At 37.9% G+C, this 13,219-nt stretch overlaps 1 protein-coding gene across 6 annotated transcripts in view; it reads right to left on the reverse strand.

The window, feature by feature from the left end:
* sdk1a (sidekick cell adhesion molecule 1a) overlaps positions 1 to 13,219 on the reverse strand; it is a 325,596-nt gene that overhangs the window by 95,506 nt on the left and 216,871 nt on the right. For 4 of the 6 annotated variants that reach the window (XM_059558804.1, XM_059558821.1, XM_059558813.1 and 1 more), the window contains exon 6: positions 103 to 129. The exons of the other annotated variants lie outside the window; for them this stretch is intronic. In XM_059558804.1, the coding sequence (XP_059414787.1) occupies positions 103 to 129 (27 nt within the window). The remainder of the gene's footprint in view (positions 1 to 102; positions 130 to 13,219) is intronic. 6 annotated transcript variants of the gene reach the window in all.

Below are 13,219 nucleotides of genomic sequence, written 5' to 3' on the forward strand. Positions count from 1 at the left end.
TAAAATGTACTTTAATTTAGGTTAATGTATGCAAAGATAAAACAAAATAAAGACAAATGTTCTCCACTTATGTGGAATTTGCAACTTTCTAAGATATCTTACCATGTGATCCACGGTACTTCTTGTTCACTGTCCGGCAGCAAAAGCAAAAAGAGAGGACAAATACCAGCCAAAAACAGTGAGTTTACAGTATGCATGTACTGTATATGCAAAGTGTAATTTACACAGGCAGGGCATGTTAAGGCTTGATGCTTTAAACCTAACTTTAAAATGTGAGATCCATGATTGGTCAAAAGCAATGTTGTTTCAGGACCGGTAAAAGACGTAGGAACATTTCCCACTTGTGTAAATCATATTAAGGGGTATTTCTTCAACTATGGGCTATTTTGTCCCTGTGGCACAATTACAATTAAATAATATTTATATAATTTTTGCACAATTTACCAAAAAATACAGCTTGACTGGAAATGTTGAAAAAAAGTACATTTAAATAGCTTTTTCTTTATTTTCTTATATTAATCCTAACCAAGTAGACTAATTGTTTTATAATTTTTTTATTCTATCTATCTATCTATCTATCTATCTATCTATCTATCTATCTATCTATCTATCTATCTATCTATCTATCTATCTATCTATATATATATATATAAAACAAAGTATGACTCTGGGACAAGCTTACAATAATAAAAAGACTAAATAAAAGTAATGTGAAAAGCATTAAAATAAAATAAAAAATAAATAAATAACTGCAAAAACAATTCAAGTAATTTTTAATGTGATTTTAACAAAAAGAAAAGGTAATATCTGTTAGTTTTAATTAAGTCGACCTGGAACATGGATAAAAAAAAACACCCATACACAGCATGGACAATCTATACAATTATTAAATGTGAAAGTGAGATCATAACATATTCAAAACAGGATTTAAAAAGGTTCACTGTGAACAATGACAATCTATATGCGCTTCTATATTTGGGCCAATTTTTACAGCAACACATCAACCCTGAGACTCAAATGGAGATAATGTACAAGTACATGACCTACAGTTAATTGCATTTGAGATGTGAAGGGACATGCCAGAACAGCCTTTTCAAGGCTGGAAAGAATTGGGCTGAGACAATAAATAGCAGCAGAGAGGTGAAGACGTCCTTGTTTTCCTCCCCTAAATCTGTCATTGCCTTAATTTACACAACCCCTAATGAATTCCTATGAAGCATGAAAAGGTGATCTGATACCGCACTACACACAGACAGAAAAATAAATGGAAACAGCTGGCAGACTGACAGGCAAAAAAAGATACTAAAGCTATAAAATATTCAGTGTTTCAGGGACTGGGGAAACTTCAAGGCACATGTAGGAGTTTCTTCAGAAGGTATTGTCACACAAACAGGGCCAGATGAGGGAGCGGGGTCCGCTGAACACAGCTGAGAAAATATGAGGAAATATGTGCATTTGTAGATAAAGCCCGGGACACAAATAATTGCTTTGTTGTTGCCCGGAAGGTTTAGTATGGATGGCGGACGCTGTGTTTAGCTGTTAACAGAGAGGCGGTCGACCCGCACGTGTAGGACAGACATGTGATTTCTAGTAGCGCTCAGGCCTGTGAAAGACTGACACCTGGGAATGAGGTTGGATTGACATAAGGAACCCGAGGGTCCATTAAATGAACCAGCTCTGCATCAAATGGAAGCTTATTCGCATACTTGTTCCATAATTTATGGTGTTCAGGCGTACGTTTTGGTATAAATATTACAAATAACAATGACAACATTTCGAATTTGGTTGTACCATTGTGAGAGATGCAGCCCCAAAAAAGCAACATTCCCAAAAAGTGAATAGCAATGGAGTCTGATTCCGTCGCTCTGACCTCATCCGCACCTCGTGCAGACAGCTGATGTGTGACTTCTGATTTGAAGTGCTATTTCCAGCCTGCTAGTCCTGTGTTGAGGTCAACCGCTGGCAGGTGTTATCTGGTGAATAAAGACAGAGCTGTGGCTATTCCAGTGCTTGTCAATGGCACATGAGGGGTTTGGTTCCTCGCGGGCTTGTTCTGCTTGTGTTCTGTCACTTGTTTAGCCAGGTAAGGAGGGGGTGATGGGGTCCGGGTTACCCCTGAGGCCCTGCAAGCAGAAGATGGCTCTCAGGTCCTATTTAGACAGTGTCCACATAAATGGATTTGAGCAGGATCGGTGTCCCAGACTGCTTTGCGTGTGTGAGGGCTTGATCCATATTCATTGTTAGTTTGTTTGGCATCTCAGCGTGTACAGACCCTGCTGTGGCCTTCACATTTTCTCTTGCACATCTAACCCCACAGGCAATGTGCTAACTCATTCAATGTGGCATGTCAAAACAGCACAAGCTCGTGAAGCTTGGGACAATTCAGCAAAAAATGCAAAAAGTCATAAACTTTTTTTTTCTATCTAAAGACAGTTGACCACCTCTCTCAAGCTTTAAAAATTTAAAGGGCCACAAATTAATTTAATTGAAACTTTTACAACCTGACTCGATTAAACAAGAAAATGCCTCTAGAAAACAACAGAATGTGCTTAGAAACAAATCATTTTTAAGTTTTATGTACATGGTATATTATGAAACTTTAAACTTCTATAAGCAAAAACCCAGAAGTGAGTTAGCATTTTAGCACTTAACAGAGTCGATGGGTTTTTTGAATCGGAGTCTAGTTAAATCCCCTAAAATAAGGCCCGTGGTTCACACAAGCTCAAGATGCTCTCAAGTTTTATTCTACGACATAAAACACACCAGTTACACCCAACTCGTGATTTTTTTTATGTTTCTTAAAAATGATGGTTGCTAACAAGTTGCTAAATGCGACTAAAGGTGCTGACGGAGACATTAAATGCCGAACAGTTGATCAATTTAGTTATTTCCAACTTTAGTATAATTTATAGTACAAATTTATTGTAAAATAATATATCGTTTTCCTGCATTTTATATTGTTGTTTGACAATGTTTTTTTAAGCTTTGGCCACTAAATACAACACAAATGTCTTTGGATGAAAGATGCTTGTTTTATCGCTTACTGATGCAGAGACTCTGAGTTCGTAAGGTAAACTCATATGATTAAAAGACCAGACCAGAATTAACCAGCATAGTCTTGGTGAAAGTGATACTTTAACAATGCATAGTGCTTAAAGCAATGTTAAAATTAAATGTTTACGGCCACATGAAGCTGTTAGAAAGCAGACAGACTGAGGATTTTCAAGAAGCAAAGGATAAAATAACATTTTGTCTACCCTCCCTAACAAAACAATATACGTTTATACAGTATATATATATATATATATATATATATATATATATAATGTGGTACGTTATTCACTAAAATAAGTTTAATCTTACCATATCCAAAAACTCGCTCAGTCTGCCGTTATTTAATAGATTAAATGCAATAGAATTTTATTGAATAGTACTTGGAGACACGTTTTGAATTAAAATATTTATATTAATCAAGGATTTATTGACTTTTAATGCACCTTATTTCAAAATGTACAGAAATACGTGCTCTCATATATCTTTTAGTTATGATTATTTAATTTACTTTCAGTTTTAGTTTGGCTCTAGTTTTGTATTTATTCCAGTTTATATGAAAAGGTTCATGAAGTGTGGATTAAAATTCATATACAGTAAATCCTTTTCACTGAACGTGTTAAAAATAAGTTTGGTTATGGACGCGTGGTGGTGGTGACATTGAAGGTGAGCCACCATGGTGCTGTAGTTTGTTTAAAGCCTAAGTTTAGCTTTTAAAGTTCTGGCGCTTTTATTTAGGCGTCAACATTTTATAAAAGTTAGATTATTTTGTGTAGATTATCGGTCTACAGAGTGACGTCATAGTTCCCCCACTCTATTCTTTTTATAATTAAAATGCCACTACACTAGACAGCAAGAATGATAGACCGTACTTAAATACTTAACACAATCATATTAGGGCTGGGATAAACGATTATTTTTTAAACGATTAATCTAGCGATTATTTTTTCGATACATCGATTAATCTAACGATTAATTTTTCAGGCCGATTTGATTTCGATTATCTCCCCATTAATTGACTACTAACAATTTATACATGTTGATTTACATATCTGAATGAAAAAAACATCAATTCCTTAACATTGCAATATATGTTTATTGCTCTTAAAATTACAAAATAAAAGACTGACTAAGAATGCATTACTTTGCACTTGTATAGAGATAGCATTCAATAAAACCTTGAAACCTTGAAAACACATAGCTTACTGAAACAAGCTTACTGAACACATAGGGCCTAGCTTACTGAAAAATGAAGTTCTTTCAGATGAAAATAACAACAACTTGATGTCTAGTATTCAATAAAAAAGGTCACCCAAAATACTTGTTTAGAGCAATTGAAAGAATACAGTATGTAAATGTAAACTTGAATGCTTTAAGCTAATACAGAGAGTGCTTTTACAAAAAAAAAAAAAAAAAAAAATTTTACAATGCCAGCAGCCTGTCATGGAGAGAAAAAATCTCCGAATGCTCCACGTGAAACTTTGGCGTTTCCACCCTTTTTCTATCGTGTCTAATGATTTTGGTTAATATGCACAAGGGAGGGAGAGAGCAAGAAGCGCTCGTGTAGTTTGAAGACTGTGAGTGCGCGAGCGCGCGTGAAACTTTGGTGTTTCGCCCTTTTTCTATCGTGTTTAATGATTTTGATTAATATGCACAAGGGAGGGAGAGAGCAAGAAGCACTCGTGTTGTTTGAAGACTGTGAGTGCGCGCGCAGCCGGGGCTCTCTCTCGTACGCGCCCTGTCACTGTCACTCACCGATCAAATAACGCTTTGACAGCCGCCGAAAAAAAGATCAATGCAGAAAAACCCCTGGATTGGTTATATAACGTTGGACAGAATGTTGATCCGGCCATCGCGTATATTCAGCGGACATAAGGTAAACGTTTTGCAAACGTTTTTTAGAGAAATAAAAACAGGTCGACGAATCGATGCGCATATTTTGCGTCGACGTATTTTTTGCGTCGACGTCATCGATGACCTCAACGCGTTGACCCAGCCTTAAATCATATATATATATCTAAGAGCTGGTGTGGAAGCAGAGTTTTTTTTAAGGGACTTCATTACCAACTTTCTGAAATTGTGTTCAGGTAGCACATGGTAGGTCTAAGATAATTAGTCTGAGTGAGCCCCTGTTCTCTTTGAGAGTCTCACATTTCAGACATGCACTTTTATTGTTTCCCCACACACGGCAGGCAGAACTTCAAAGTAATGGACCTGAAAGTCTGCTCTGAGAAACACCAGTGACTACAGCACACCTCAGCCTCTTTCCGAGTCTAGCATGGAGAATATTTGATCATTATTCTGAGGAATGCATAAAACTGTCATGACAATATCTGCTTACACTACCTCATTACAGCAACAAACATTTTACTTTGCCATCAGGATATCATGTAAATTCAAATTAAATAATTAAATTAATAAAAACAATCCTATGCAACTTTTGTTGTATTGTCCTCTGCTGTCGTGCTCTAATTTTACTAATCAGTTCTGTTGCAGTGTGGAAATTTTGCACATGCCAAGAATGTGATGTGATTTAGCCTTTTGGTCTATCTCTTCAGTGCTGAGAGCATTGCAATAAAGAAGTTTAAATAAGAGAAAGTTTATTTCTCTGGGGTCAAGTGAAACACTTTCATCTTATAAAAGCACACACTGTTCACTAAGCTGTCGAATGAGCTGTCAATCAACAGGTTTCCCCTGGGCATTCAACATGAATTGGACAAAGCTGCAAATGTGCAATATGCCTTATGTCTGGTGTGACCTACAAAGAAGCCTTTCATTAAATAAATCACAGGGATATCCTCTTTTTGTGTTCCTCTCTTTCACGTTAATGGATCTCCATTTCCAAGCAGACCCCACTCAACTCGCTTTTGAGATTCTACTGCAACGGATGAGGTGCAAAAAGCAAGATGCATTTTTAAGGCTTTTGTCAGCCAGGTAAGAAACTGCATTAGCTGTGGCCAGAAAACAATAGATGGGGACCGGACAACTCTTTAAAAATGGAAAGCCTCAAATAGCTTTCCTCCAGTCTCAGAGCTACAGGGTCTCTGCCATCTTAGATAGCACTTGGGCTGCTTAGCATTCTCTCCCCGTGAACTCATCTTATCGATTGACACTTGCATTTTTTTTGTAATGCAGACGGCTGAACAATAAACATAGCCATACACAATCCAGACTGTTTGAGTCTTATTCTGAGTCCCGAATATCCCCATCAAAATCACTGATCCCACCCTGTGTGACCCACAGTTCATCACACAGTGAAAGAGTGATGGGAAAAACAAAAAGAGGATGTTGGACGCAGGAAAGTCAGCTCTGATGTTGAGACAAGGTGACCTTTCCGGTGCAACCAGAGATCTGGCCCTAAACTTTAAAGAAGCTTGGTATTTCACCTGGACGAAGGGTCTAACCAGCTGTCTAGAGAGCTAGCAGACATGCATGAAATGCTATAGGATCAAGGAGGTCTTTAATACGCTATTAGAACGATACCTGTTAGCATACAAAAAAGTGGCTCTGACTGCACAGATAGATAGAAAGATAAAACAATAGACAGAACAATAGCAAGAAAAATAGACAGACAGACAGATAGATAAACAGACAGATAGACAGACAAACAGATAAGATAGATAGATGGACAGACAGATAGATAGATAGATAGATAGATAGATAGATAGAGAGAGAGAGAGAGAGAGAGAGAGAGATAGATAGACAAACAGACAGATTGAACTGAGCTGGCCGATTACATCACTGAATTGTCTTTAATTGAAAATTGAGTGTTTACTATTGTTATTTTGCATAATTGACACACTTTTTTCCTATTTAATACCGGAAAGTACTTTGACACAATCTGTATTGTTAAAAGCACTATATAAATAAGGGTGACTTGACTGGCCTTGACATATGTGGTTTCAACAACCAGATGCATTTACACTGGTCCAGGATTTATACTGTAGCGGTCTCAATCGCGTTTCGGAGGGCATTTACACCTGGTTTTTTCACGATCGGATAGCTCTGTCATCAGACTAAATGCATGAAGTGACCAGGTGTAAACAGCCCCTAAGTCGATAGAGAAAGATGCCCTAGTTTGGCCATCTACCAGCAAGGGCCAACAAGGACAGGCTAAGCAGCCAAACTGTGACCCCTTGGGTCTGAGCGAGCAGCTCGAGGCGGTGCAGCAGACACCAGCCATACGCAGCAGGACAACACTTTCTGGCATGTCTCAGCAGTAATTCACTTCATTACAGTACCCCATCTAAGAGAGTGAACTCGCCAGGTGTAAATAAGCATCTAATTGGATAGTAAAATAATTCCCAGTCACTGAGTATGTTAATAAAAGCATGTGAGGACACCTTTTTCCAATAAATGATTTAATTATACTGCTTCAGTTGGAACGTACGGCACAGTTGGGGTCAGGAGAGTAGTTTAAAGCTCTGCGCAGATAAAGCGTATCCCCTCTCTGCTCTGATCAAAGGCTAGTTAAAGTAAAAAATCCTTCGTCTTCTATTTAGACTTTTACTGAATAAATGTTTTGAATTGGCAGCTGGCCCCGTCAAATTAATGTGTGCATGTCTATTTATCCAGAGAGTGGTCTTGCAATTCCAAATGTGCAAGAATGTCTGTGAAATAATGAGGACACCAACTGCTTTTGCACAAATTAATTAGTGTACAGCGCTGCGCATGAACAACAGAGTGCAAGATTCAGGTTAGAAAAACAGCCTGAACCGTTTCGAATAAATGCTTGTCCAGTAATCATCCAGAGAATAGACTTCTACTTCAATGATTCAGATGGGCCGACAGCGTGCACAGCTGTAGCTCAAGCCTTTCCCCCCTTTCTTTTCCTTCATCTCATCAATATATCATTCCTCTTATGCCCAGACTGGGTATTCAAACATCTGTGGCTCAAATAAGCATAAATAAATTACACATCTTTCAAGGTGCAAAAGCAAAACATACAGTGGAGTCCAAATGGCTGAGGCCACTACTGAAAATGCTCCTTTGCTAAATGTATAATTTAGCTAAAATTGCATCTTAAATTAGATGATCAGAATAGCAATAAAAAATATCCTCTTTTGCCTTGATGACAAAGAGCCTCTTGAGCTTCATTGAAAATACATCAGATTTTTATTACTAGGAATGAATGAATAAACAATCAAGCTACATTAATATAAGGACTTGCAAAATTGTGGGAAAAAAATATGGCTATATAATTGCAATTGCACAGTCTTACCATTATTAACTAAGCGTAAAGTCTTACAGATCTATTTGGTGAATGATAAAGTTGCTCCAGTTCTTCTATAATATAAATAATAAGAGGCAGATCTAGTTAAATAACAGTAGGTTTTATAACCATATGTTTATAACCAATGTTACTTCAGCTAAAAACATTCTGAACTGAAGCTCGGAATCGACTTCATCCCAATTACACTGGTTTCTCAAAAGCAGGTTTTGAAATCATTATTTTACAGTGTCTCGCCCTTGTGCTTCCAGACACTTCAAGCAAATGAGGGCTCACTAAAACCTACTGCGGCATCATTGATAAAGAGAGCCATGCACTAAAAAAACCAGAATGAATAAGAGTGGTAAACGTCTGGAATCTGAATCCACACTGCCGGAAGGGGAGAGCTCGGGATCTGTCAGAGACGCCGGCTGGCTGATCCGAGTGCTGCAGGCAATCTCACAGGCTTAAATGTTACACTCCCTCAACACCAATCTTCAGTGTCAGAGGTTCCTCTCATACTCACCTCACCAGGGAGATCATTACGGAGTTCCATCTCCTAGCAAAATTACATGGCCAGCGCCTGTAAGAGTCGACTGGCTTGGAAATTAAGTTGCACAAGTACTGTGGAGTGAGGTGTGGTGGGATGGGAGAATAATACAATATGGATCCTCCCTGGCTCCTGACCCCTGGCTTTTTGCCTATGGAAATGTCTTATTTCTGTCAGGAGAAATCCCAAAGTTGTCTAAAAATCCAAAGCACATTACAAACTTAATAGAATTCTACAGCAAAGCACTGACTGATGTTATCTAGACGGTAAAGGACAGAGTGCATTCTCTTTAAATAAGATTCTTAGAGAGAGACGGATGCAGATCTGAGTCTGGACTCCTGCTCTTTCTTGAGCTGCTGCTGTGAAGGGGAATTTCTTCCCAGCTAGGACGTGAGCATGCATGCTCTATGAGAGAGGTTAATGATCCGGCAGTCAAGGGGCTCTTCCCTTGAGACACTGTGGGAGATTAGCACTCTGCAGTTGGGCTCAGGAAGAGTGTGGTCTGAGGTTTAGCGATGATGAAGGCTACCCGTTACATTCACAACCCACTTGTGCATAAACACACACAATGGTGGGACATTGGCAGACTTCCTGGTTAACTGCTGATTGCACAGTTGCCGTCCCTGAGGGGCTGGTCAGTGGCAAATCATGGTGTAGCCGGCCAGTTGTATGGTGCATGAGAAAGGTGAACTAGAGGGGGGAAAGAAAGCCAGTCATTTCCCGTCCCTTTTTATGACTGCACAGGAAAATTACAGTCAAGGAAAATGAGTTTCTCTTTGCTTTTTCTTCAAAGCGATCCCAAGTTCCCGGCAGGTAAACCATTGTTTGTCTGGAAAATACTTCTACTTTTAAAACCATTTAAATGTAAAATGGATTTTAAAAGCTAGATATAGCACCTCTGCAGAGGATGCTTTTAAAAGTGGCACAAAAACAAAAAAGCATTCACATTTTAGTTGGACTTTAGAATAGTAATATCCTGGTATACTTTGAAGAAATTTGGAGTACTATTTGAATACCATTACATTGATAAAAAAAAGTAACTAGCATTATACAGGTTCAGGTTTCAAGACAGACCAACTTTCCAACAAACAAGCAACTTTTTCATATGCAGAGTGTACTGTAGATGTTTTTAAAGTAAAAGGATAAGTAATGTGACACTGCCAGGTTTTTATATTACATAATGCATGGTTTTACAGACAAAGAAACTGTGCTAATAAATCAAATTCATTCTCAAACTTTCCTCCCTCTCAAAAGTAGCGCTGAGAGGAAGATTTTTCTAAATAAATCAGAAAAACACTACCTAATTCATTCATTCAAGTCCTTGTGTTTTATAGTTTTATTATATATACAGTATTTTATATGTATAAACAAGCTTTAATGTAATGTAGTAATGCAAACTGTAGGTTAACCATTTAAAGGTAAATATAAATATAATATAAATAGCCTGCCTTTCCTAACATTCTTGGTCCTGTCTAACCATTGTTTAGAGAGGTTGTTTTCTCCTGTTTTTCCAAAGTGGATTGATTAAAAGACTCAGTTTATTTGATATTTGCCTCCGTCATACTCCTTCAAGCTCCTTCGCCTAGTAACTGCTGACACTTGGTTCATATGGACTTCTTTTATGTTCTCTTTATGAACCTTTTGATGCATCAAGTTTTCGTGTAATAGACTTTCAAAAGAGGTTTCATTGAAAGTATCTTCAGTTTTGTTTTGAAGATGAATGAATGTCGTATGGGGTTTGGAACGATATGAGAGTGACAATTTTCATTTTCATTTGCGGCTGAGCTATCCCTTTAAACTTTCAAAGTAGCTTCCCAGGCACTATGTAGATGTAACATTTCCTCTAAATGACTCCAAGACTGGTTTTAATTATCTCTGCAATTCCCCCATAACCCACTTTTCATATAAGAATGAGCTTTCCTCAAACATAAATCAGTCTTAGCATGAAGGCCACGGGTTGTTGTAATCTGCCCAAATGCCCTCTATGTCTTTTAAATGAGCAAGCGAACACCCTCATTCCCTAGCTGAAGCTAATTATGCTTTAATTGCACTGATGGCACTGTGCAGCCACATTCTGCGCTAATATTACAACAGTCTAAACGCTCCATGCTCAACAAATGTGTGTAAAATGACCCACCTCCATTACCATATTTGAGCCATCACAAAATGCCAGTCCAATCCGGCAGTCATTCCAGGAACTCAGAGTCATCAGCGGCTGTAGATACCCTCTGCATAGATTTTTATGATTCCTTTGGCCTTGGGTTGAAATCCAATGGCAAATGCCAACAGCATTTCGGTAAGTGCTCCTTTATAGTCACAGCATTAACATCCATTGTTCAGACAGCATTGCAAAATGGCTTTCGGCAATTTGCTTCAGAGGTAATTCATATAGACGGACAGAATGAGGAATGATAAGCATCATCTTAAGAATACACAATGGAAACATAAAGGAGAGGAGGTGCCGACTGGTTCTCTGACTGCCCACGATGCCTCTGTTTGCCAAGGAGTTTTGGCCACACTGGCCAGTCAATAAGTTTGTGTAGTTATTGCACTGACACAAGATAAGAACTACTTTTTCCACTTGACAGCAAACTTTATTAAAGAGTTGGGTCACTGACATTGACAATTCTGTCATCATTTACCCACCCTCATGTCATTCCAAACCTGCTTGACTTACTTTCTTCTGTGGAACACAGTGAGAGATGTTAAGTAGAATGTCTAAGCTGCTTGTTTCAGTTCCAAGCTTTAAATATGACAAAAAACAGCAGAGTTGTCCATGTGACTGGACTGACTTTGAGAGAAGAAAAATGTAATATATTTAAAGGGCAGTTCACCCCAAAGTGTCTATCTACATAGTTAGCTTATATGACTTTCTCTGTGGAACACAACAAGAGGATTTTTATGAGAAAAGGCTCAGTATTTTCTTTCTTTCTTTTTATACAAAGGAAATCAGTGATAACCCAAATGTTAAAACTCTTTGAAGGTGTTACCAACATTCTTCAAAATATCTTTGTGACCCACAGAAGAAAGAAACTTATACTGATGTTATACTAAATGTTAATACTACTACTACTATTACTAATAATAATTATTGTTATTAACAATTCATTAATGAATTAAAAACATAATAATACCATAAACAGCATTGGATGACTACTGAACTACTGTTATGGTATTATTATGTTTTTAATTCATTAATGAATTGTTAATAATAATAATAACTATTTTTATTCCTATTTATTAAGCATTTATTTATCATATTATTATTATTTTTAAACTTCACAGCTAGGATTCATTTATTTTGAATTATATGGAAAAGAACAGCAGGGCCATTCTGATAATTACTTCCTTTTGTATTCTACAGAAGAAATAAAGTCATTTCAGGGTGCGAGTTCTATCATTACCAATAGAGTTCAATTGAACTAATGACCACAGTTAGCTAACAACGCTTTTGGGAAATGCACCCCAGGTCTGGAATGACATTAAGGTGAGTAAATAATGACAAAATTCCCATTTTGGGTTGGAATTATCCATTTAAAATCCTGGCCAGTCTTCTAGGATTTGATATTACAACCACAAAGCGAATAATATGTCCACAATAAAACGAGATTGTGCTCATCTGGGATTGTCTCCTCTGCATGGCCGAGGCAGACTTCTTGAATACGCTGGCATAAAGAGGTTAGACGGCACTAAAATGTTATTACTGGGGAAACGCATTACTGACTTTTTTTGAGAATGAAAAGTTTGTTATCATCGCTTCCAGGCGCGTCTTTTATACAGAATAAGCCATCTGAAAGTCGCCTGACTTCAACACAACAAACAAACTCCTATATATATATATATATATATATATATATATATATGGAGGGGAGGCATATCCAGATATATATTCCTCGCTGTTCCATTCTGATGTTGGAATGATGCTCTTTGCATATGCAAACACTTCACTTCAATGCTTCTGCCATCTGTTTGCAATCCATGAAATGGAATGCTACTGTGGATATACAAAAATGATTGCAGCGACATTTTGAGGCTCTGCACTGCTACAATGAAAGCCAGGAGAGGCCCCAGAACGCAGTGTGATTCGCGCACAAAGAGAAGGCTGTTTATTTTTACATCACAATCGCGCCATGCTGGAGTTTCATAAAGGAGATCTCAGATGCATCGGCCCGCCATGAACGTGCTCATTTACATGCAGTGTTTGTTGCGGAGCAGGAAACAAAACACGCAGACTTTCCTGTAAACAGAGTTAACCACTGTACTTCCATGACCTACTTCCACCGCCAGCGATACTTTCGTGACTGACAGGCTGACAAGAGAGTGACTAGACTAACTCACGCTGACCAAAAAGCTGTGGTAACATGAACACTAGCCGAAACACATGCTGTCATGTTGATACCCAAGGACAG

Source organism: Carassius carassius, chromosome 1 (assembly GCF_963082965.1).
Source record: "Carassius carassius chromosome 1, fCarCar2.1, whole genome shotgun sequence".
In the NCBI taxonomy this organism is placed as follows: Eukaryota; Metazoa; Chordata; class Actinopteri; order Cypriniformes; family Cyprinidae; genus Carassius; species Carassius carassius.